This window comes from Sardina pilchardus, chromosome 10, assembly GCF_963854185.1.
Source record: "Sardina pilchardus chromosome 10, fSarPil1.1, whole genome shotgun sequence".
In the NCBI taxonomy this organism is placed as follows: domain Eukaryota; kingdom Metazoa; phylum Chordata; class Actinopteri; order Clupeiformes; family Clupeidae; genus Sardina; species Sardina pilchardus.
The window spans coordinates 32,825,035-32,847,534 of NC_085003.1; the positions used below are offsets into that span (position 1 = coordinate 32,825,035).

The window sequence follows — 22,500 nt, forward strand, 5'->3', positions numbered from 1 at the left end:
TCTGTGTGTGTGCACATGTGCGTGTGAGTGTGTGTGTGTGTGTGTGTATGCATGTGAGTGTGTATGTGGTGTGTATGTGGTGGGGGCTGGGGTGGGGGGGTGCAATATCATACACACATACAATGGGGGGGATTGATCCCCAATGTCTCCACATGCCTCTTGCCACATTGCCTGCAGAAGAGGTATGCAGGCGTGTGGTTGGCGATCATTTACTTTCCACCACCATGCAGAACTATTTCCTCAATTGCATTTAGGGGCTGTAAGCGGGCAGGTTTACAACTTTTGATATATGAATTGTCTCCATGCTTGCAAAGTTCTCAAAATGGCTTACTGGAGGCCTATTTGTAGTGTTAAGGTTCAGACCGATTGGTGCTCTGTTTTCTGTGCACGTGTTTTCAGGTGTATAAGTAAGTGCCTACAATTGCCAGATGAGTTTTACATTTTGAACAAAGTGTTTTCCCAGTGATACCAGGGGATTTTGTTTTTGCACAAAGTGTCTTATGTAAGAAAACGTGTGTAGTGTTTCGCAAAAAGTGTTTTGCAGAATTGCAAACAATGTGCAAAGCAGAGAATGTGTTTAAGCTATGGTTACACTGTGTGTAAAGTATAATACAAGAGGTTGAGGTATTGAGGCTTTGGTGTAAGCATTTGATTTTAGTGTGTAAGCAATAGGCAAAAACTGTAACGCGATCTCCGCTTCACCACGGACAGCTAGCCAAACATGCTCTTAACGTTACACTCAAGCATAACAATCATACCGCTGGGCCAACTATGAAACAGGTTATATTAAATATTATTACTGACTTTAGCTCTCACATGTCAATATGGAAACTACAAGATACTGTACTCTACCATTGGAGACACACATACACACATTCTCTCTCTCGCTCTCTCTCACACACACACACTGCAAGCCAGTAATCAATGTAGGCACAATTTTGAATAGTTGTTTTGAATTTATGGCATGCAGTGCTATGTTGCACATTTAGTTTCTTAGATCTGTTTAAGAAAGAATACAACAGAAAAGATTATTGTTGCACATTTTTCTATTTTTATTGGGTTTTTAGGAGTGTAGACCGTGCTTCTGTGAGTAATCATGTTGTACTTGAAACAATTTTAATTTTTAAATGTTCAATATTCTGAGCTTCATGTGTCAAACACTCACAAGATTTCAACAGGAAGGTTGCCATAGAGACCATCCACTATAGCAGAGAGTCGTCCGCAGCCTCCCTGAGGAGAGAATGAGAGGACATCATCAACCATCAAAACACACATCTCACAGTTCTGACAGCTGTTTGCATTTATGTTTACTTACAGCATCATTTGTGTGTATTATTACAATTCTGACAGATGTTTGTGCTTATGTTGATTTTACAGCATCATTTGTGTGAATTAGTACATGTATTTATTGTATTGTATGTTTTGTATTTATTATACGACATCTGATTGATTGACAGCGACATTTGATTGCTGTCAGATGTCAGTTCTCACTCCACAGGCAGGAAATGACCAAAGGAGCTTAAAGAGAGCCATATCTCCCAGCTATCAACACAGCGCACAGGAGGGTAGTCAGGGTTGTTGAACTCAAATATCAACTGGAATCAAGGACAGAACCTCTAAACTACCATGTCCAGCTTCTCCACGAAACAGTTCAGTTGTTTCACAAATGCAATATTTTGAAAGGCAGTATTGATTTAAGTTGAATACCTGGTGTCTGCCACATCTAACTCTAATTCTTACCCTCACCCTAATATGAGTGATAGATGAGGAGAGAGGGGGATCTGAGAAGAGAAGCACGCAGTCCACCTACCTGGACTCCTCCTCAGGAGAGAGGAGAGAAGAGAAGATAGAGGAGCGGAGAAGAGAGGAGAGAAGAGAGGATAGAGGAGCGGAGAAGAGAGGAGAGAAGAGAGGATAGAGGAGCGGAGAAGAGAGGATAGAGGAGCGGAGAGGAGAGAGGAGTGGTGACGCACCAGTGCACCTACCTTAAGTCTTTCATTGGAGTCGTCCGCAGGAGAAGGAGCGATCAGCAGCATCTCCACCCTTATGAACCCTGCAGCAGCAGCAGACTCCTCCTCCTGTTCGGTGTTCGGTGTGAGTACAAAGATCATGATACTATATTTTATAATGCCGTGTTAGCTAGATACATACACTATTTTATAATGCAGTGTTAGCAAGTCTGATCAGATATGGAGTGGCAGCCTGGTTCAGCACTTTCACTGTCCAGTACAAAAACTAGTGAAACCAGTGAAACCTGCTAGCCTGGGTGTTCCCATGCTGCCTCGAGCGCAATTTCATTCACGCTACTAAGGCAGTCTGGAAACTACCGACCTAATTTTTGCCAGAGATAGGGGATCAATCACAGAACAGGGGGGAAAGCCAGACGATGATGAGCTGCACAGACGCATTTGATAGACATCCGTGGCGCCCAATGAACGGATCTGGGCATTTTTTCAAATACAAGTAAATGAACGTTTGGTTGCCAGACCACGTCTCATTGAGAAGTGGTAGGCGCTAGCCAGGCTAGAAACCTGCTATGAAGGTGATCAGTAAAACGGAACACCTGTCCTTTCAATCTATCTTTCAGAAAGTAGAACTGGGCGCACAATATTCCGAACATGAAGTGTCACCCTCAAGGAGAGGTACAGTAGTGCCACCAGGTCCAAAAGCACTTCTACAAGCTCTCCTTCCTCCCCACCTCCAAATCACCACAGATCAGCTTAAATGACACACTAGGAGGCCACATTCTAGTCAGCTCACCTTCTAGCGTTTCTTCAAGATTGTTGTGTATTGTTGTTTTATTTTATCTTCTTATCTATATCCTATCATGGGCATAGGTTGCTATTTATACTGCTACTGAAATCCTGGCGCAATAATTTAGCTATAACTGAATGGTGATCAAAGTTATTATCTTCCAAAGGCACAAGGAAGGACAATGTGATGCCATCTGAGTGCTTATCATAAGGAGGTCTATGTCTGGGTGTTGTTTTGGCCTATGGCCTGCTGTTTACCAGATTTGACCTGTTGGCTGACCTGTGTTGACCTGGCCTCGGCATGATATCGCACAACGTAATACCTACAGATACGTATTTTATGCCACTTAACATGCCAATTCGACCTGTTCAGCGGTGTGTGTGTGTGTGTGTGTGTGTGTGTGTGTGTGTGTGTTCAGGTTTCTTTTCTCAGTACTCCACCCTCCACAACTCCACCCTCCCGGGCAGGAAACTATAACTTAAACTTATAGTCCACTGAGGATATTTAAATGTACTATCATGAACTGAAACGTGTTCTAAAAGTTTATCTCCACTAGCTTACTTACAGTACAGTTCTCAGTACAGCTGTAGTACAAAATTAAATGTACTGACAAGTTTGCTATTATAAACTGAAAAATGGGCCAATTTAGTCAAAATAAGTATTAAAATATAATATACTAGTAGCCTCGTCTTGTGCGGTCTGTGTGAATCTGTGTTGTGAGTTTGTATTGTGTGTATTTCGTTTGAGTCTGTGTTGTGCTGGGTGGTGCTGAGTTGTACCTCCCTAGTTTCATTTCTCAGTAAACCACAAAGAGAATCCAGGAAGCAGACAGATAGAAACTGCCAGACAGCTAGGAAATCACAGACTGTTCTAGAAACCTCACAGAACACAAAGACTGTTCTAGAAGCTTCGCAGAACACACAGAGTGTTCTAGAAACCTCACAGACTGTTCTGTTCCTGACCTTGTCATCCCTCTGCATTGTAATAAAGTCAAAGAGAAATGCTTTTATTTGACATCTGGAATCTTACTTAATCTAATAGCTTAGCTCTGTTGAACACATCTGTTGAGTAGTGATGATATGTTTATTCAGTTCATCGGTGTCTACGTGTTGAACAGCTGAAATCAGAGTAAAAGGGTAACTTTATTAAGTGCTGTTTTCAAGCCAGAAAGAAAAATGAAATATAATAAATGAATAAAAAAAAAAATCCATATGCAGATGCATGTACACATTAGCTCTGTTGCCCTTTTGCCATAGCCAAGAGCGGGTATGTGGAGACTGGAGAGGGTCTCTGCTGGCAGATCTGAGACCTGGGGGCTGAATGGGGCTGTATGAGGTGATGTAGACCATTTTGAGCTCTAAAAAACATGAGCAGGATCTTAAATTGGATCCTGAAATAGACCAGGAGCCAGTGATGGGAGGCTAAGACTGATACAGTAGGTAGATTAGACATTTGCTTGCAAACCACCTCCCATCAGAATCACTTGGCCTGACTTGCATTTTTGAGCTCTGGCAGAAATTTGTCAGAGATACAGAACTAATGGATTAGTCTATTTCATTTATGTTTTATTGTACACGGGCTATATATATATATATTAAAATGAATATCATTTTGGCTTTGTATGTATTTAATCTTGTGTCATATGTGTAAAATACAAAGCACATTGAATGGCTTTTGTGTTTGATCATGTAAATAAATGCAAATAATGTACATAATATACAATAAATGTACATGATAATGCAATGAATGTACATTTGAACTTGAGCTTGAACTAGTCTGGCTCTGATAGACTGTTATATTCTGGGAGAGAGTACTGTAACTGATGGTTTGATTTGAAGAGAGTTCACAAACTACACACAGAAAGGTTTCAGTTCCAGCTTTTGCCATTTTTTTTATTGATTTTCTGATAAGGAAAGCGAGCGCACAGCACATATGAAATCTGGGTTGAATTTTTTACCAGTAGGTCCATCCCTCGACCCACCAACCAAGCAACAGACAACCAGAAGCCACCAGGGAAAAGGGGGAAAGAGAAGTTTTGTTTGGTGGCTTTTGTTTGTTTTTGGTTGCTTCTTGTGTCTGATGCATCGTTGGCGGTCGAAGAATCGACGGCCTGGTGCTGCTCACTAGAGACCCGCGTCTCCAGACCTGGGGCCCGCAGGGGACCTCGACCAATCAAGATCCCGCGCCGACATCACCGGGGCTGAGGGCACAGGGTCCCAGTGCCCTACCCTTGGCAGTAAGGGTTTCACGCCATACTCCACTCCACATCCTGAGAAACACAAATGCCCATCAGCCAACTGACAGCAGTGTGTGTGTGTGTGTGTGTGTGTGTGTGTGTGTGTGTGTGTGTGTGTGTGTGTATTCACACACTGGGCACAGTGAGTCAGCTAACACAGTACTTCAAGAACAGGCAACAACATAGTTGTAATTCCATAAATGTTGACAGCACACTGGATACGTTAATAAAGGGTATGGAGCTCTTATAGCAGTAACTGACTGCTAGTCATGTTTAAATACATATATTTTTTACAAGCAAATGTGTATTATTATAGAATACATCAGATGTTGCTATGCTGGATATCTGGTACACTGTAGGCTAAGTCTAAGTTATAGCAGGAGAATATGAGAGACTTCGGTACACTCACATAAAGAGAGCAAGCAAACAGCTTGAGGCTTTGTGGCGTCTTCAACGCGAAGAGCATCTCCACCGCCCTGTTTGAGAAATACACTGAAGTTTAGGTATTTTCCCACCGAGAAATCTGGCTTCTGCACAATACTCATAGGAAATAACGCATTTCACTCAAACGTAAATTATGAAGGGAAGATGTTGCGCGTTGCGCGTTGAAGCTACTTTTTTTTTTACAGTTAGCCTACTTGTAATATGTAAAAATTGAAATAAAAAGTTGGCTTGGCCTACTCACCCAAGATCCTTCGGGCAGACGAATCTGCAGGATAGAAAGGACCTGACTATAACGACGAGTTGTTTTTATGCCCGCGGAAGACTCCACCTCCGCAAGTTAGTTTCATTTCCTCAGAAGGGGGGTGGGCGTAGTCCGATAAACAACAATAAAGACTGAGATAGTTGGCTACTTTACATTACACCAGCACCTTCACAAGTTCACGAGTTTTTCTCCGTCGCTTTGGTGCATTTCTCGTAGGCCTATTGCCTTAAGTTGCCATGTTGTCAGTAGGCTATGACTGTTTACTAATGTAAAATGAACAAGGCAGCAGAAACCACAACATTAGCCTACACATTACAATGTGTAGGGGACTGAAGGGTTCAATGTTACACTTCTTATGGCAAGGCCAAAAAAAACAAGGGTGTAGCATTGACAAAAGACAAATTTACAGTAGGCTAAAACATGTGAAAACACCTAGGCCTACAACTAGATCAACAGATCTGTAATGACTGAGACGATGAAATATGGCCTATTCTGCATGGAACCAGTATAATGCATTTTGACCAACAAGACATCAGCAATTGAAAATGTCATAAGAAAAAGGAAAACCCCGCAATTTGCACAGATACAGGCCACTAGCCTAAAGCATTTGCTGTTTGTTAAGGATTGATTGGGAGAAATAACTGTTATGATGCACATAAGTGTTCAGATTTTCATCTGAGAAATGCAGCAAAGCCACGGAGTTAAAATCTGTAATGGCAGCAGGTGATTTATTATATATAGCCTTTAGCCTACAAGCAGAGGTGGCCATCATCATCATCATTGGTGAAAGTGTTCCCCCTTGTGGACATACTTTGTCAATGTTCATTACTGACCAAGGTCCGTAAAAAATATCTGTAGGCCTAGTTTCGTGCCTCTCTCTCTCTCTGCTGATTTACAGAGGGCAGATGTTGGGTGCCCATGTTGGCTCTCTCTCTGTCAGGCACAGCATACTGTAGGTCTCACACATCGGTCATAGGCCTATATCTGCCTACACAATAATAAAACACTTGCAGTGTCATAGTTCGATATTTCTATTTAAAAGGTGTTTACATCAACATACCACCGTCTGATTGGTTGACGTTTTCATCTCAATAAATGATTAATTAAACAATAAAAGAGTCTTTCTGGGGATAATCAAATCAATGTGAAGGCGCTGGTTCAAGTGGAGCACAATAGCTGGATACTGTGCAGGGCTGCATAAGACACTGCTCACGAAGCCATCAGGAAAAGGACCAAACGTGGTCAGGAACCAAGAGCCGGACCAGAACCGCACAGATGAGCAGCGGCTCACCCAGCACTCACCCAGCACTCACCCAGCTCTCACCCAGCACTCTACAGAAGGTGCCTCTCATGCAGCGTTTATACGTCCTCCCTCGCTCCTCGGGCCTCGATCCTCACTGATCTACATAAAGAATGATGGGGGGGAACAATGGGATAGTCTATCTTCTTCTCCAAAGATCTATCATTCCGCTTTAACCCTCTCTGTCTTCTCTTTCTTTATGTAAATCAGTGAGGATCGAGGCCCGAGCGAGGGAGAACATATAAACGCTGCATGAGAGTCACCCATAGAGTTGCTAGACTGACCCGGGCAGCAAATTAGATTTGCTGCCGCTAGGGGCGTCTAGATTTCTAGGCTAGCAGAAAAGGTCTATTTATTGATATTGTAAGAAGCGTACACAACGCTGGTTTATTTACTCAGAAGCGCACAGTGTTATTTTCCATTCTTGTCTTGTTTTGCCCCAAACAGAAACATTATCTGTGTGTATTTGAATCTGCCTCTTGCACTGCAAACACTAGTTGTCCTTTTTCTAAAGAAATTTCTCTTCCGGTGCATTCTGATAGGGAGGGAAAATGAAAACCAGCGCCCCAAGTGGTTGCGTTCCTATCGAAGAGCAGCTCCAATGTAAAGTCCCATAGACGGACTTTTCAAAAATATTTTTCAGTCGGCATACTGTAATAATCTACTAACTGTGAAAATATCAGACCCTATTTCGCCTTATTTAAAAAAAACGTAATTGCTCGTTTCATTTCATAAATGGACTACAACTTCAAGTGACGTGACACCCTTCGACGACGTTACTCACCTAGCATGGTTTGTTTATTAGCCTGTTAGCTAGTTGGTTAGTTAGTAGACAATCACACTTACTGCCAGCTCTTGTGTGAGTAGGAGCACAACACAAGTTATCCCAACATAAAGGTAATTACCACGCGGTTTACATCGCTCTCTGTTATTACAAAAATATGATAAGCAAGTTAAGCAAATTGCCGTTTTGATCAGTTGGAGATGGAGCGCCCAAACTGGTGACGTCAAATGCTACTGTAGCTAGCTACTGTAGTTCGTTATCACCATGTTACAAACAAACTCAAAACAATTAAACTGATCCTAAAAAATAAAGTATGACCACTAGAAGCAATAGAGCTGACCTACATGGATAGCATATTGAAGGCATTTAACTAACTTCCGATCGTGGGCCGAGATATATTTTTTCTAAAAGAAAATCTCATCCACTCCTGCTAGCCTCTAGGAACGCAACCACCAGGTGGCGATGAGATTACTTTCCCTCCCTATTTCTTCCACTCCTACGTCATTTGCTATGTCTAACAAGTGGAAACTGTACTCATTGTACTGTTGGAATGTGATTTTTTCTATTTCGTATTCCCTTTCAGCAAAGAGGGGCTGTCCCATTGGACCCAGAGAGGCCTTCCCATTGGACACTGGCGCATTTCCACAGAAGCCCAGCTCAAACTGTAGATCACATTTCATACTGTACATCATTCCATCTCCATCTCTCTGGCTCCTCTGTTGTCCGGTTATTAGGTTTACAAATGCACCACGCCCCTCTATCAAACTAGCCCTTCCAGACACACTGCATTACGGTGATCTTAAAAGAGCATATCACAGTTTGTGTAAATTCTTGGCCACACCCTCCAGTAGCCTGGACTGTGTGATTGCAGACCCTCGGTAACACTTTACTTGACGGGTTCGTTCATAACACATTCATAACAGCTGTCATGAACAGCACATGAAGCATTCATGACTGTTTCATGAAACATGACTCAACATTCATACCAACCCTGTCATGAATGTGGAAGACAAGACATCAAAAACTTGTCAAAATAAAAGTCCAATAATCGCAAAGCAGCATTGCTGTCTCTTTTGTTTTAGCCAGCAGGAGAATTTAGTTTTTTGTTTGTCTGTTTATTTTATGATAGTAGGCCTAACAAGAATGCATAATTGTCTACACCAATGACTGTATATATAGATATAAAACAGGAATGTCCAACCATTCAGAGGTCCACAGATGGTCAGAAGGTCACTTCCCAGTGTGATGAATACTTACTATACACAACTCGTATAGTAAAGTGACATTTGAAGTAGACTTCATAAAATATAAGATGTTTACAAACACTGAAGAGGATTCATAATACCCTGTATATGGATTACTAGATTGTTGGACTTTTATTTTGACAAGTTTTCGTCGTTTTCGTCTTCCACATTCAGAAAAGTGATGGTATAAATGTTGAGTCATGTTTCATGAATCAGTCATGAATGCTTCATGTGCAGTTCATGACAGCTGTTATGAATGTGTTATGAATGAACCCGTCGGGTAAAGTGTTACCTATATATCTATGGCCCCACTCCACTCCTGCACTCTCCCATGGAGTTCCGAGTCCGAGTCCCAGTTCTATGTTCTGTAGCAGAGTTCCAAGTCCCAGTTCTAAGTTCTGTAGCAGAGTCTGATGAGTTTGAGTTCTAGACTAGTGTGCAATGATAGGCCCAGCACTTGCCCCCTGAGAGCGAAGCTCCCGCCCCAGTGAAAATAACAGCAGACATGTCGAGCAGTGGCTACACATTTTTACTGAGAAATGTATAAGTGACAGGGCAGAAAACGAATAAAACCACAATTAAAAATGATACCAAGATAAGCCAGGCACTTGAGCTGGTTACCGCCTGCTTAAGCAACCGAAAGCACAGACACACCAGGGCCGGGGGTGGGGCTGGGGGCGTGGCTGGGGGCGGGGCCGGGTTATTGCATCGCCTTGGCCCTGAGACACCTCAGCGTCTCTTCCTGTGGCAGCGGCGCCGCCCTGCTGGTCCTGGGGAAGGGCGCGGGGGGGGGGGGGGGGAGTACGGGGGCTCAGAGCGTCTCAGGCAGCTGCTCGGTTCTAGAACCTCAGAGTGCAGAGGAGGAGGAGGAGGAGGAGGAAGGGGCTCTCCACGTCTTTGATGAGTTCAGTCAAAACACACTCAAGCACACAGCAGCAGGAAACACTGGCAGACAGACAGACACACTCACACACACACACACACACACACACACAAGACTGGAAAGGTGCAGCTCAGATGCTACCCTCCTTCCTCTGAGATAGCAGCAGAGGGGGGTCTGGGGTGGGGGGGGACGGGTGTGGCGGGGGTAGCAGTGAGGGGCACAGGCTCTGGCTAGAGTGCCCAGAGCGTCATGTTAAGGGGGGGGGGGGGGGGGGGGGGGGGGGAGTCATGCTATGGAGAGCCAACATCCCAAAGTTTTTAAACAGACTCCATGACAGACCAAATTCACTGGATGAGAATACCAGGCCATCAGGAAAAGACTTCATTACCCACAATGCTCCACTCTGACAACCTCAAAGCAATGACATAAAAGCCCCATGTGATTCGTAAAGCGCTATTTTTACAGTCATAGAAAATGAGGTGTTTTTAAAAGAAAGGAGGACAGTTAAACAGGGGACAAAGGAAGTAGAAAAAAAAGAAAAAAAAAACAAAGAAGAAAAAAGAAAAACAGGTGCAGATTTCGTTCATGATGACGCCGTCGTCCGATCACACTCCTTCAGATGCAGGGAGAGAGAGGCCACAACAAGTCCCTTGATTGGAAGTCTCTCTCCCCCCCTCTCTCTCTCTCTCTTTCTCTCCCTCCCTCCTCTCCATTCTTCCTCTCCTGGTCCCAGCGCGGGCTCTAGTGTTTGGAGAGTTCGTTGGACAGCCAGTCCAGTCCCTCGTAGAGTCCGGTGCCCTGCGTGGCACAGGTGGCCTGGACGTACCACTGCGGGCACAGGAACAGAGAGACCAGGTTACACACCTCACCCAACCAGCATGTGGCACAGAGAGACCAGGTTACACACCTCACCCAACCAGCATGTGGCACAGAGAGACCAGGTTACACACCTCACCCAACCAGCATGTGGCACAATGCTTTAGTGGGAGTGTGTGAGTGTGTGTGTGTGTGTGTGTGTGTGTGTGTATCATTGCGCTGATCAGTATACTGATCCATACGTAGAGGTTATGATACATAAGGATATGTATATCTCAGACTATATGCGTACCAGCTCTTATGAACTGCATGTTTATTGCATTGTTTACGTGTGCCAGGGCGTATGTAATGCATGTGCACAATTATTTACTAGGGATGCACGATTTTGGCCGATATGGCGATATTTATCAGCTAACTTTGGCCGATATGGCGATATTTGTCAGCTAACTTTGGCTGACTCCGACGCCGATGCCAATATACAGCTCTGATTGTTATACGGGACATGATGGGACATTCAAATCTTTATTGTGATTCAACCCTGTATCAGTTTAGAAACAGACATTCACTAACGGAAAACATTGAAATTATTTAAAATATGGAACATTAAGTAATATTTTATATATAAACATAGAAGTGTCATAGGCAACTGGAATAGGCTAGAAGGCCGATATTATCGTGCATCCCTTTTCTATACGTGTGCCTGGGCACCATTCTATGTGTGTCCCTCTGCGTATGTAAAGCGTGTGTACGTGTCCCTCTGCATATGTAAAGCGTGTGTACATGTCCCCCTGCGTATGTAAGCGTGTGTACGTGTCCCTGTGCGTATGTAAAGCTTGTGTACGTGTCCCTCTGCGTATGTAAAGCATGTGTATGGGTCCCTGTGCGTATGTGAAGCATGCATACCGTTCTGCTGCGTAGGCTCTGCAGTCCCAGCTTGTCTGTGAGTTCGCTGACGGCCATGGCGTTGGGAAGGTCCTGCTTGTTGGCAAACACCAGGAGAACTGCGTCCCTCAACTCATCCTCTTGCAGCTACACACACACACACACACACACACACACCATCATCATCAGCACAACTTACCAGATGCTATCTCAGTCACACACACCTCAGCGCAACAACCCATAGCACATTGACCGACACACACAGAGCTCAGTGCTAGATGCATACAGACGGACTGATCCAGGCTGATCAGCATGGAGTGTGTAGTGTTCCTACTGATCGGAACGGAGTGTGTAGTGTTCCTACTGATCAGAATGGAGTGTGTAGTGTTCCTACTGATCCTCTGTGGTGTGTAGTGTTCCTACTGATCAGAATGGAGTGTGTAGTGTTCCTACTGATCCTCTGTGGTGTGTAGTGTTCGTACTGATCAGAATGGAGTGTGTAGTGTTCCTACTGATTCTCTGTGGTGTGTAGTGTTCCTACTGATCAGAATGGAGTGTGTAGTGTTCCTACTGATCAGAATGGAGTGTGTAGTGTTCCTACTGATCAGAATGGAGTGTGTAGTGTTCCTACTGATCAGAATGGAGTGTGTAGTGTTCCTACTGATCAGAATGGAGTGTGTAGTGTTCCTACTGATCAGAATGGAGTGTGTAGTGTTACTACTGATCCTCTGTGGTGTGTAGTGTTCGTACTGATCAGAATGGAGTGTGTAGTGTTCCTACTGATCAGAATGGAGTGTGTAGTGTTACTACTGATCAGAATGGAGTGTGTAGTGTTACTACTGATCAGAATGGAGTGTGTAGTGTTCCTACTGATCAGAATGGAGTGTGTAGTGTTCCTACTGATCAGAATGGAGTGTGTAGTGTTACTACTGATCCTCTGTGGTGTGTAGTGTTCGTACTGATCAGAATGGAGTGTGTAGTGTTCCTACTGATCAGAATGGAGTGTGTAGTGTTCCTACTGATCAGAATGGAGTGTGTAGTGTTCCTACTGATCAGAATGGAGTGTGTAGTGTTCCTACTGATCAGAATGGAGTGTGTAGTGTTCCTACTGATCAGAATGGAGTGTGTAGTGTTACTACTGATCCTCTGTGGTGTGTAGTGTTCGTACTGATCAGAATGGAGTGTGTAGTGTTCCTACTGATCAGAATGGAGTGTGTAGTGTTCCTACTGATCAGAATGGAGTGTGTAGTGTTACTACTGATCCTCTGTGGTGTGTAGTGTTCGTACTGATCAGAATGGAGTGTGTAGTGTTCCTACTGATCAGAATGGAGTGTGTAGTGTTCCTACTGATCAGAATGGAGTGTGTAGTGTTACTACTGATCCTCTGTGGTGTGTAGTGTTCGTACTGATCAGAATGGAGTGTGTAGTGTTCCTACTGATCCTCTGTGGTGTGTAGTGTTCCTACTGATCAGAATGGAGTGTCTAGAACACTAATGCATCTCATCACCACCCCCCCCCCCCCCCCCCCCCCCCCCCACACACACACACACACACACTCCCTCTGTTGGGTCCTTACCATTTTGGCGAGCTCCTCTGCAGACTCGGCTACTCTCTCTCGGTCGTTGCTGTCCACCACAAAGATGAGACCCTGGACATGAGATCAGACCAGTCAGGCACAGATACCTCCACAGATACCTCTACACTCACAACAGCACAACACAACAACACAACAACACAACACAACAACACAACAACACAACAACACAACAACACAACAACACAACAACACAACACAGATACCTCTACACTCACAATAGCAGCACAACACATGCAATCAGCCATCACATCCAATCATCCATCACAAACAATCAGCCATCACATCCAATCAGCCATCACAAACAATCATCACACACAATCAGCCATCACAAACAATCAGCCATCACATCCAATCAGCCATCACATCCAATCAGCCTTCACATCCAATCAGCCATCACATCCAATCAGCCATCACAAACAATCAGCCATCACAAACAATCAGCCATCACATACAATCGTAGCAAAGGTGAGGCTCCTATAACACATCACGTCAAGGCACAGAGCATTTGATCATTTAATTTGAGGCATCATTTGAACCTACTGCATCAAGCATAGGTATAGTATAAGCATGCGTGATTATATAGATATGGCCCTTGCTTCCCAAGCACAGGTGTTTTTTGAAATACACATTCATACATGTAATCAGTAGCATGTCTGATACACAAGTCATTGAGGCATATGTTTAAATTAATGAACATTTGGTGATGATACAAATGATCAGCTAAATCGTAGGCTGCTGGCCCTGCATGGTACCTGTGTGTTTTGGAAGTAGTGTCTCCACAGAGGTCTGATCTTGTCCTGGCCGCCGACGTCCCACACAGTGAAGCAGATGTTTTTGTATTCGACGGTCTCTACGTTAAAGCCTGTTCGCAGAGAGACACGCCAAACAATCACATATTTCTGGAGTCACAAGACATGCAAGGCAAGGTCCAATAAGTGTCCGCTCATGGCGAGGGGCGACCCTTAGCAGTTGACTTAACTCACAACGACTCGTGAGCGCTAAGCATATGTTGTTATCCACAACAGGATGAACTGTTGAGATGCACTTCGTCACATCGAGTGAGAGTTATAAAACTTACCAATAGTAGGAATAGTGGTGACAATCTCCCCGAGTTTCAATTTGTACAAAATGGTAGTTTTACCGGCGGCGTCCAAACCCACTGCGAAAGAGAAGTGATCACCAAATCAGTCAAATGATGATACAACGGATTCCACTGTTACATCCATACAAGTTGGACTTTCGTCTGGGTGGCAAACGAGCTAACTTGTTAGCCATCGCTAGATAGATACACCACCGAATTTAAGCCAAACGATTGCCCTGAAAAAGTCCATGAGTCCTTCAGATAGAGCATGAATGGGTGCGACACTATTTAGAGCATCTAGTTCAGGTAAATACACTTAGGTTTTGGTCAATATCCCTCCAATTTCCCAGCAATTTCAACGTATGGCTAACGTTAGCTATAGCTAGATAAGGGCAGACACGGCTACTTATGATGGCTATCGCTGATTTAGCAAAAGAACAGCTCATTAAACAGCATGAACGCCCTGAAGAATGTTGTCCTGACTGGTCACTCAGTTCGATCAACCACAGCGTACTCTTGCTAAAATACAGACGAAAAATTACGCAAAACAGTTCGACTGGCTTCTCATGTAGCAACTTTAACTTGAGCACCCGGCATTTCCTTCTAGGAGTGGCTAGCTAACACGGTTAGCGCAGATTAGCCTGTTAGCAGGAGCATCCAGCTGATTAGTCGAGACTCACCCATGAGTATCCTCATCTGTTTCTTGCCGAAGAGTCTGGAAAAAAGTGAAGAAATTGTAAGCCCCATTTCAGAAAGACTTGATTTGACTTGTTGGTGTCAAAAGTTTAGCCAGAATCTGAGTTTTTTTCAGTTAAACACTCGTAGTCTTTCGGAGTCCTTTGATATGCGCTTGCGTGCTGCCACGTCCTGTCGGCCACCGCGGAAGATATGGCGTCATTTCCTACTAAGTACCGGGTATCCTCCTACGGACACCCCCTGCGGATATGTTTTGTCCTAACCTACTACGGATTCATCAACCTGGTTTTCGCAATAACATGCGCTTGTATTCGATAATGAAATTGATAGCTGTCTACTAAGCAGTTTTTGGGTCCACTTCACGCAAATTAGCAAGGGGAAAGTTATGATCAAAATATTCAGTCCTCTTGAAATGTTGTCTGCAACAAAGCAACGTTTTCTAAGGCATGCTTAATATTAGGGCATACACGCTGATTTAAATTTGAATAAGATAATTTTATTTTATAAGATATTTTAGACATCTTTCTTCTTCAAATGGACTGACTCCGCAGCTAGAATAATTCACAGAGCTCCCTTCGGAAATGACAAAGTTTGTATTTTCACCAGCAGGTGGCGATCAATAGCAGGAATCTAGCAGATTTTGCAAGAATCCCATCCATCCAGAAGAGTAGGCCTGATATAACATATCTGCTGTGCATATTGCACTGATATAACATATCTGCTGTGCATATTGCACTGACTTGTTTGATGGGGGAAAAAAATAATGTCTCAACAGCATGCGTGTGTATCTGCAAATATTTCTGTAGATGTGAACAATCTGAAGAATTTTCTACAATTTGAATTATTTCAGTATTATGGCAAAGCATAAACATGAAAGTGTTTTCATTATGCCTGACAGTGTGTGTAGTTGGTTAGACAAAAAAAATGGTTTGGTGCAAAAGTTTGATTTTGATAACGCTATTGTATATGTAGTTTTGGTTGCAGTGCTTCATTTTGCATGATATATGAGCCATTTTGCAGTCTCTGTGGGTGGTTTTGTGAATACGTTTTTGATGAAACCAGACGAGTTTACAGCATTGTGTTTTAGCAATTGAAACTGCCACTGCAATTCTATGCAATATCATTAAATGTATTTTTAATTAATTTATTTTTTTGTATATTTTTTGGCCTTTTTGCCTTTATTAGTATAGGACAGTGAAGAGGTAGACAGGAAACAAGTGGGAGAGAGAGATGGGGCGGGATCGGGACATTACCGCATAATAACCGACATAACCGACATAGTGGACATACAGTGGTAGACATTAAAGCTGGCCCACCCGGTATAGTGGACATACAGTAGACATTAAAGCTGTGGTAGGTAGTGGTAGAGACATTAAAGCTGGCCCACCCGGTATAGTGGACATACAGTAGACATTAAAGCTGGCCCACCCGGTATAGTGGACATACAGTGGTAGACATTAAAGCTGGCCCACCCGGTATAGTGGACATACAGTAGACATTAAGGCTGGCCCACCCGGTATAGTGGACATACAGTAGACATTAAAGCTGTGGTAGGTAGTGGTAGAGACATTAAAGCTGGCCCACCCGGTATAGTGGACATACAGTAGACATTAAAGCTGGCCCACCCGGTATAGTGGACATACAGTAGACATTAAAGCTGTGGTAGGTAGTGGTAGAGACATTAAAGCTGGCCCACCCGGTATAGTGGACATACAGTAGACATTAAAGCTGTGGTAGGTAGTGGTAGAGACATTAAAGCTGGCCCACCCACCCGGTATAGTGGGCATACAGTAGACATTAAAGCTGGCCCACCCGGTATAGTGGGCATACAGTGGTAGACATTAAAGCTGTGGTAGGTAGAGGTAGAGACATTAAAGCTGCGCTCGTGCTCCCTCCGCATGTGTGGGGTCAGTGCTGCAGCTGTTTCCTGCTGACCCGGAGCATCAGGGAGTGTTGAGTGGAGGAGTTGTGCTGCACTGCTGTGATGTGGAGGTTCAGGGTGTGTTGAGTGGAGGATTTGTGCTGCACTGCTGTGATGTGGAGGTTCAGGGTGCGTTGAGTGGAGGATTTGTGCTGCACTGCTGCACTGCTGTGGAGGTTCAGGGTGTGTTGAGTGGAGGATTTGTGCTGCACTGCTGCACTGCTGTGGAGGTTCAGGGTGTGTTGAGTGGAGGATTTGTGCTGCACTGCTGCACTGCTGTGGAGGTTCAGGGTGCGTTGAGTGGAGGATTTGTGCTGCACTGCTGCACTGCTGTGGAGGTTCAGGGTGTGTTGAGTGGAGGATTTGTGCTGCACTGCTGCACTGCTGTGGAGGTTCAGGGTGCGTTGAGTGGAGGATTTGTGCTGCACTGCTGCAGTGTGCTGTGGAGGTTCAGGGAGTGTTGAGTTGTGCTGCACTGCTGCAGTGAGATGTGGAGGTTCAGGGTGTGTTGAGTGGAGGATTTGTGCTGCACTGCTGCAGTATGATGTGGAGGTTCAGGGTGTGTTGAGTGGAGGAGTTGTGCTGCACTGCTGCAGTGTGATGTGGAGGTTCAGGAATCGGAGGCTTAACGCGGTGGATTATTACTAAGCAGATGGACACTTCCTCTAAGTGCCCTGGACAGCACAGTGGCATTTCCCCATTACTGTGAGAATAAATAACTAAAGCAGGCCATGGGCCATGCATATTGTGTATCTCCCGTGTGTGTGTGTGTGTGTGTGTGTGTGTGTGTGTGTGTGTGTATTTGAGTATTGTGTGTGTGTGTGTGTGTGTGTGTGTGTGTGTGTGTGTGTGTTTGAGTATTGTGTGTGTGTGGAGGCTCTTTCCCTCTGTCCATCTACAGGTGCTTCATCTTCAGATTAATGCAAGCAGGATATTCCTGCGGATGGCTGGACTGGAGCCTACACTTCCATGCCTGCCCCCACTGTGACGCGATGGGGGAAATCCTATGCCCACAGCCCAAACCAAAAACGCACACACACACACACACACACACACACACACACCCACACACACACACACCCACACTCACACACACACACACACACACACACACACACACACATACACACACACACACACACACACACACACACACACACACACACACACACACACACACACACACACACTCAGTTAGGGAGGGGACAGCTGTGGAGGACACACCCGCATTGTGTCTGCATGTTTGCTGCCTACCAGCGACCCAAGTCAGCACGTGATCCTATCTAGACGTCCAACGTCCAGACGGTGCTAGCGGGGCGGGCGGGCGGGCGGGCTGTGCGTTAATGAAACACCAGTCCGCACCGGGCTACTCAGTCACCGTTGCACCGGAGCAGAACACTACCGAGGGGATCTGCCGCGGGTCGGTTAAACTCAGACAATGAACGCCACCGCAGGACTCCAAGAGTGGCAGGTATGGCAAAATATTAAGCAACACTTCAGCTGGCAGACACTGGCGCTTTGTTTATGTTACCCTGGAGTTGCTGTGCTAAATCAAATGAAAAAAGCTTTGCCATTCATTTGCATGGAATAACGTTGCAGAAGATTCCTTATGAATGAATTGGGGTTAGCTACATTAAATCGACTCCAACGCTGTTAAGAGTTTCCATGTTGTTTTCCTAGATTGACACTCTGTCGCGACTGTACCTGTCGACGCTGAGTTTCAGGTGAGTATCCGCATTTATAACTTATAACTTGAATAAGGCTATTCTTTCACCGAGTCTTTGAAGGTCAAGAATGACTCTTTCCAGTAATAAACAGTGTTTTTTTTTTTGTGCAAGCAAATTAAGGAGACCCAGGTGTGACGCGCGTGGCTTATCTGTTACCGCCACGGAACTAGTCCAACCAGCAGTACAACTTCAATTTCAAGTGCCGAGACCTGTTGACCTATATTGGTTTCATAACACTGTTCTGTGTCCTAAGGCGTTATAAATTAAACGTTGTGGCAGAACAGAAATTCTGCAGCGAATTCTGTTTGTTCAAAGTAAATACATACATACAAATATTTGTCCAAGCCAGGTCCCACATGCGAGGATCGCAGCGCACATGCGCGTAAGAGGTCCCTTGGTCCTGTCCAAGTGCCCAGTTCTTTCATAAGTTGGCACAGTGTTTTCCTCGATTGACTTTACTGCCAGAACTTTACTCCGAATATCGGGGAGGGTGGCTCGGAGGCTGTCCGAGGTCCAGTCCGTTTCAGCACCACGGCGCTGGACAGCGCGTCGCCCACCACTCCAAATCGAAGATGATTATGGATGATTTGGAATCGCAGCCTATGCCCATATCAAACAAGTCAATTGGATTTTTGGGGGGCAATATAAGATTCCGACATTCTTGCTATTGGAATCCTATTGGGTTTTGGTTCCAAAAGCTGATAGGAATACTATAGGACTTTTTGACAATGTATTTTTGCCTCAGTATTCTTGAATATTAGTTTGGAACTAAGCTATGTTAGGAGTGGGAGTTAGCACAGATCTGACTATACTATAGTGACATTTGGACAAAGGTGTCTGCCAAATAGCATAATCATAACTAGAACCATTTGGCTTGCAATATATGTTAGTCTGCACATTTTACAGATAATATTGCCATTCGATTCCGAAATATTGTGAAATGTGTTGCGTCTTTGCAACCATTTTGGCACACTATAATAGTCCTTGACTAGATATCAGTACTTGGTGCCACATCAATATAACAAATAATATAGCCTTATAGATATATGTTCTCCCACCTCCAGTAGGCTATCTATGTCCTCCTTACTACATGTACTTATAGAATGACTTTTTCTGCTTAGAACTACATGTACTTATAGAATGACTTTTTCTGCTTAGAACTAAATATACTTTTAGAATGACTTTTTCTGCTTAGAACTACATGTAGGCCTACTTATAGAATGACTTTTTCTGCTTAGAACTAAATATACTTTTAGAATGACTTTTTCTGCTTATAGAACTACATGTACTTAGAATGGCTTTTTCTGCTTATAGAACTACATGTACTTATAGAATGACTTTTTCTGCTTATACTGTAGAACTACATGTAGCCTACTGATAGAATGGCTTTTTCTGCTTATAGAAATGTACCTTTACAATGACTGTCTGTTTATAGAACTGTGCTTATTGCGCTGCTTTCTCTGCTTTCTTACAGTTTGGTGGGAAGCGCTTCAGTGGTGCTTCTGTCCATCATCAAGAGGCGTGACCTCAACGAACAGGTGGGTAGAAGTGTGTGTGTGTGTGTGTGTGTGTGTGTGTGTGTGTGTGTGTGTGTGTGTGTGTGTGTGTGTTTGTGTGTGTGTGTCTGTGTGTGTCTGCGTGTGTGTGTGTGTGTGTGTGTGTGTGTGTGTGTGTGTGTGTGTGTGTGTGTGTGTGTGTGTGTGTGTGTGAGAGAGAGAGAGTGAGTGTGTGTGTGTGTGTGTGTGTGTGTGTGTGTGTGTGTGTGTGTGTGTGTGTGTGTGTGTGTGTGTGTGTGTGTGTGAGAGAGAGAGAGAGTGAGTGTGTGTGTGTGTGTGTGTGTGTGTGTGTGTGTATGTATGATGGAATGTGTCTGTGGCCATGCACTCACACTTGAGTGTAGGACGTGTGTTATCTCTGGAGGGCTTTATCTCAGAACACACATCCACTGTTACAGTATAGTCAGTGGCAGCACTGCTGTGCTAACACCAGCTAGATTAGATCCAGGTTAGCATCTCCACTACCGGCCCCATTAGCATTATAGTGCTGTCAAGGTTAGCATGTCCACTATAGTGGTGTCCAGGTTAGCATGTCCACTACCGGCTCCATTAACATTATAGTGCTGTCAAGGTTAGCATGTCCACTACCGGCCCCATTAACATTATAGTGCTGTCAAGGTTAGCATGTCCACTACCGGCCCCATTAACATTATAGTGCTGTCAAGGTTAGCATGTCCACTACCGGCCTCATTAGCATTATAGTGGTGTCCAGGTTAGCATGTCCACTACCGGCCCCATTAGCATTATAGTGCTGTCAAGGTTAGCATGTCCACTATAGTGGTGTCCAGGTTAGCATGTCCACTACCGGCTCCATTAGCATTATAGTCCTGTCAAGGTTAGCATGTCCACTATAGCGTTGTCCAGGTTGGCATGTCCACTATAGTGGTGTCCAGGTTAGCATGTCCATTATAGTGCTGTCAAGGTTAGCATGTCCACCACCGGCCTCATTAGCATTATAGTGGTGTCCAGGTTAGCATGTCCACTATAGTGGTGTCCAGGTTAGCATGCTATAGTGTTGTCCAGGTTAGCATGTCCACTATAGTGTTGTCCAGGTTAGCATGTCCACTATAGTGGTGTCCAGGTTAGCATGCTATAGTGGTGTCCAGGTTAGCATGTCCACTACAGTGCTGTCCAGGTTAGCATGTCCACTACTGGCTGGACAGACTGACAGGCCCGGCTCCTCAGCAGCCACAAAGCACACTGCAGATCACTCACTCTGTGTTGGTCTTGGTTACTTTATCAGTGACCAGTTTGCTCTGGCTGCCTCAGTGTCAGTGAGTCTGAGTGAGCAGTCCACCTCTGGCTGTCTGTTGCCACCTCATCACGTGCAGGAATTCTAAGCTGTTGTAATCTTGAAGGCAGTTCAGATGTGGGAGCAGCACAGTTCTACACATTCTAAGGCAATGGAAGCACCTGCAGATTTACACTCTGTAGAGTCTGGGTTTGATAAAGGACTTTATAGTAAATGATTAATGCAGAGCTCAGTCCTCCTGTAGGGAATAAGCCAAGAGTGGACACACATTTTATTTGTACCTTTTTGTGTATTTGTGAGCTTTTTTGTGTTAATTCAGACAGGACACTAGTGAAGGGTAACAGGAAGTGAGTGTGACAGAGAGATGGGGTGGGATTGGGATACGATGGCGGGTCGCCATGAGCACGGACACCAGGAAATGAAATGCAGCCACCTGCGTCACAGCTCTCTCCACATAGCAGCTTTAAACACACACACACACACACACACACACACACACACACACACAAGGTTAACCCGTAAACTCACACATGTACACGTGTGCATATCCTCTCCTCCGCCATATTCAGCATGTACTCTTATCAGTGCCTCTTTAGGATTCTTAGAGAGAGAGATCTGTAACTGAGTGGTGTCGTCGGTCATGATTTCATGAATGATATTTAATGTTGTTGTTGTTGTTGTTGTTGATGATGATGTTGTTGTTGATGTTGTTGTTTGGGTCTCAGGTCAAGCCTCTGGTGCAGCTGGGCTCAGCGGACTTCCTGGCGTCTGCCGTCCTCCTGGGCACCAACATGCTGAACGTGCTGCCGCTGTCCTCCGCGCTGCGCTCGAACGTGCTGCTGTGTGAGCTGGCGCTCTCGCTCTCCCTGGTGACGACTACAGTATATGCACACATATACATATACACCCTACATATACACACATCATACATGTACACACTGTCCTCCGCGCTGCGCTCCAACGTGCTGCTGTGTGAGCTGGCGCTCTCGCTCTCCCTGGTGAGGACTATATGCACACATATACTGTACATATGTACGGCACCATATACACACATCACACATACAT

General features: G+C 44.6%; 2 protein-coding genes and 1 long non-coding RNA gene across 4 annotated transcripts in view; 1 reads left to right on the plus strand and 2 right to left on the minus strand.

Annotated features, from left to right (window-relative positions):
• Positions 1-4,619: 4,619 nt before the first annotated feature.
• LOC134094565 (uncharacterized) lies at positions 4,620-5,763 on the minus strand. The gene is made up of 3 exons (XR_009940457.1): positions 5,676-5,763; positions 5,400-5,466; positions 4,620-5,023 (listed from the first exon to the last, which is right to left on the minus strand). It is a non-coding gene; the product is annotated as an uncharacterized LOC134094565 (long non-coding RNA).
• Positions 5,764-9,537: 3,774 nt separating this feature from the next.
• Positions 9,538-15,173, minus strand: LOC134094381 (ADP-ribosylation factor 4). Its single transcript, XM_062547885.1, has 6 exons — positions 14,964-15,173; positions 14,281-14,361; positions 13,955-14,064; positions 13,182-13,253; positions 11,627-11,752; positions 9,538-10,735 (listed from the first exon to the last, which is right to left on the minus strand). Exons 1-6 carry the CDS (start codon positions 15,028-15,030, stop codon positions 10,649-10,651), a joined length of 543 nt encoding a protein of 180 aa, XP_062403869.1. The 5' UTR covers positions 15,031-15,173; the 3' UTR covers positions 9,538-10,648.
• Positions 15,174-18,232: 3,059 nt separating this feature from the next.
• The window catches only part of si:dkey-30c15.2 (uncharacterized protein LOC558938 homolog), a 13,177-nt gene continuing 8,909 nt past the window's right edge, over positions 18,233-22,500 (plus strand). For both annotated transcript variants that reach the window (XM_062547886.1, XM_062547887.1), the window contains exons 1-4: positions 18,233-18,371; positions 18,581-18,624; positions 20,102-20,165; positions 22,161-22,304. In XM_062547886.1, the coding sequence (XP_062403870.1) occupies positions 18,339-18,371; positions 18,581-18,624; positions 20,102-20,165; positions 22,161-22,304 (285 nt within the window). In that variant the 5' untranslated portion in view covers positions 18,233-18,338. The remainder of the gene's footprint in view (positions 18,372-18,580; positions 18,625-20,101; positions 20,166-22,160; positions 22,305-22,500) is intronic.

Excerpts from the sequence above, each read along its gene's own strand:
- LOC134094381 (XM_062547885.1), bottom strand. The coding sequence starts at position 15,030 with ATGGGGCTTACAATTTCTTCACTTTTTTCCAGACTCTTCGGCAAGAAA. Across the intron at positions 14,362-14,963 it reads ACAGATGAGGATACTCATGG|TGGGTTTGGACGCCGCCGGT; the intron begins GTGAGTCTCGAC and ends TCTCTTTCGCAG. Across the intron at positions 13,254-13,954 it reads ACTACTTCCAAAACACACAG|GGTCTCATCTTTGTGGTGGA; the intron begins GTACCATGCAGG and ends TCTCATGTCCAG.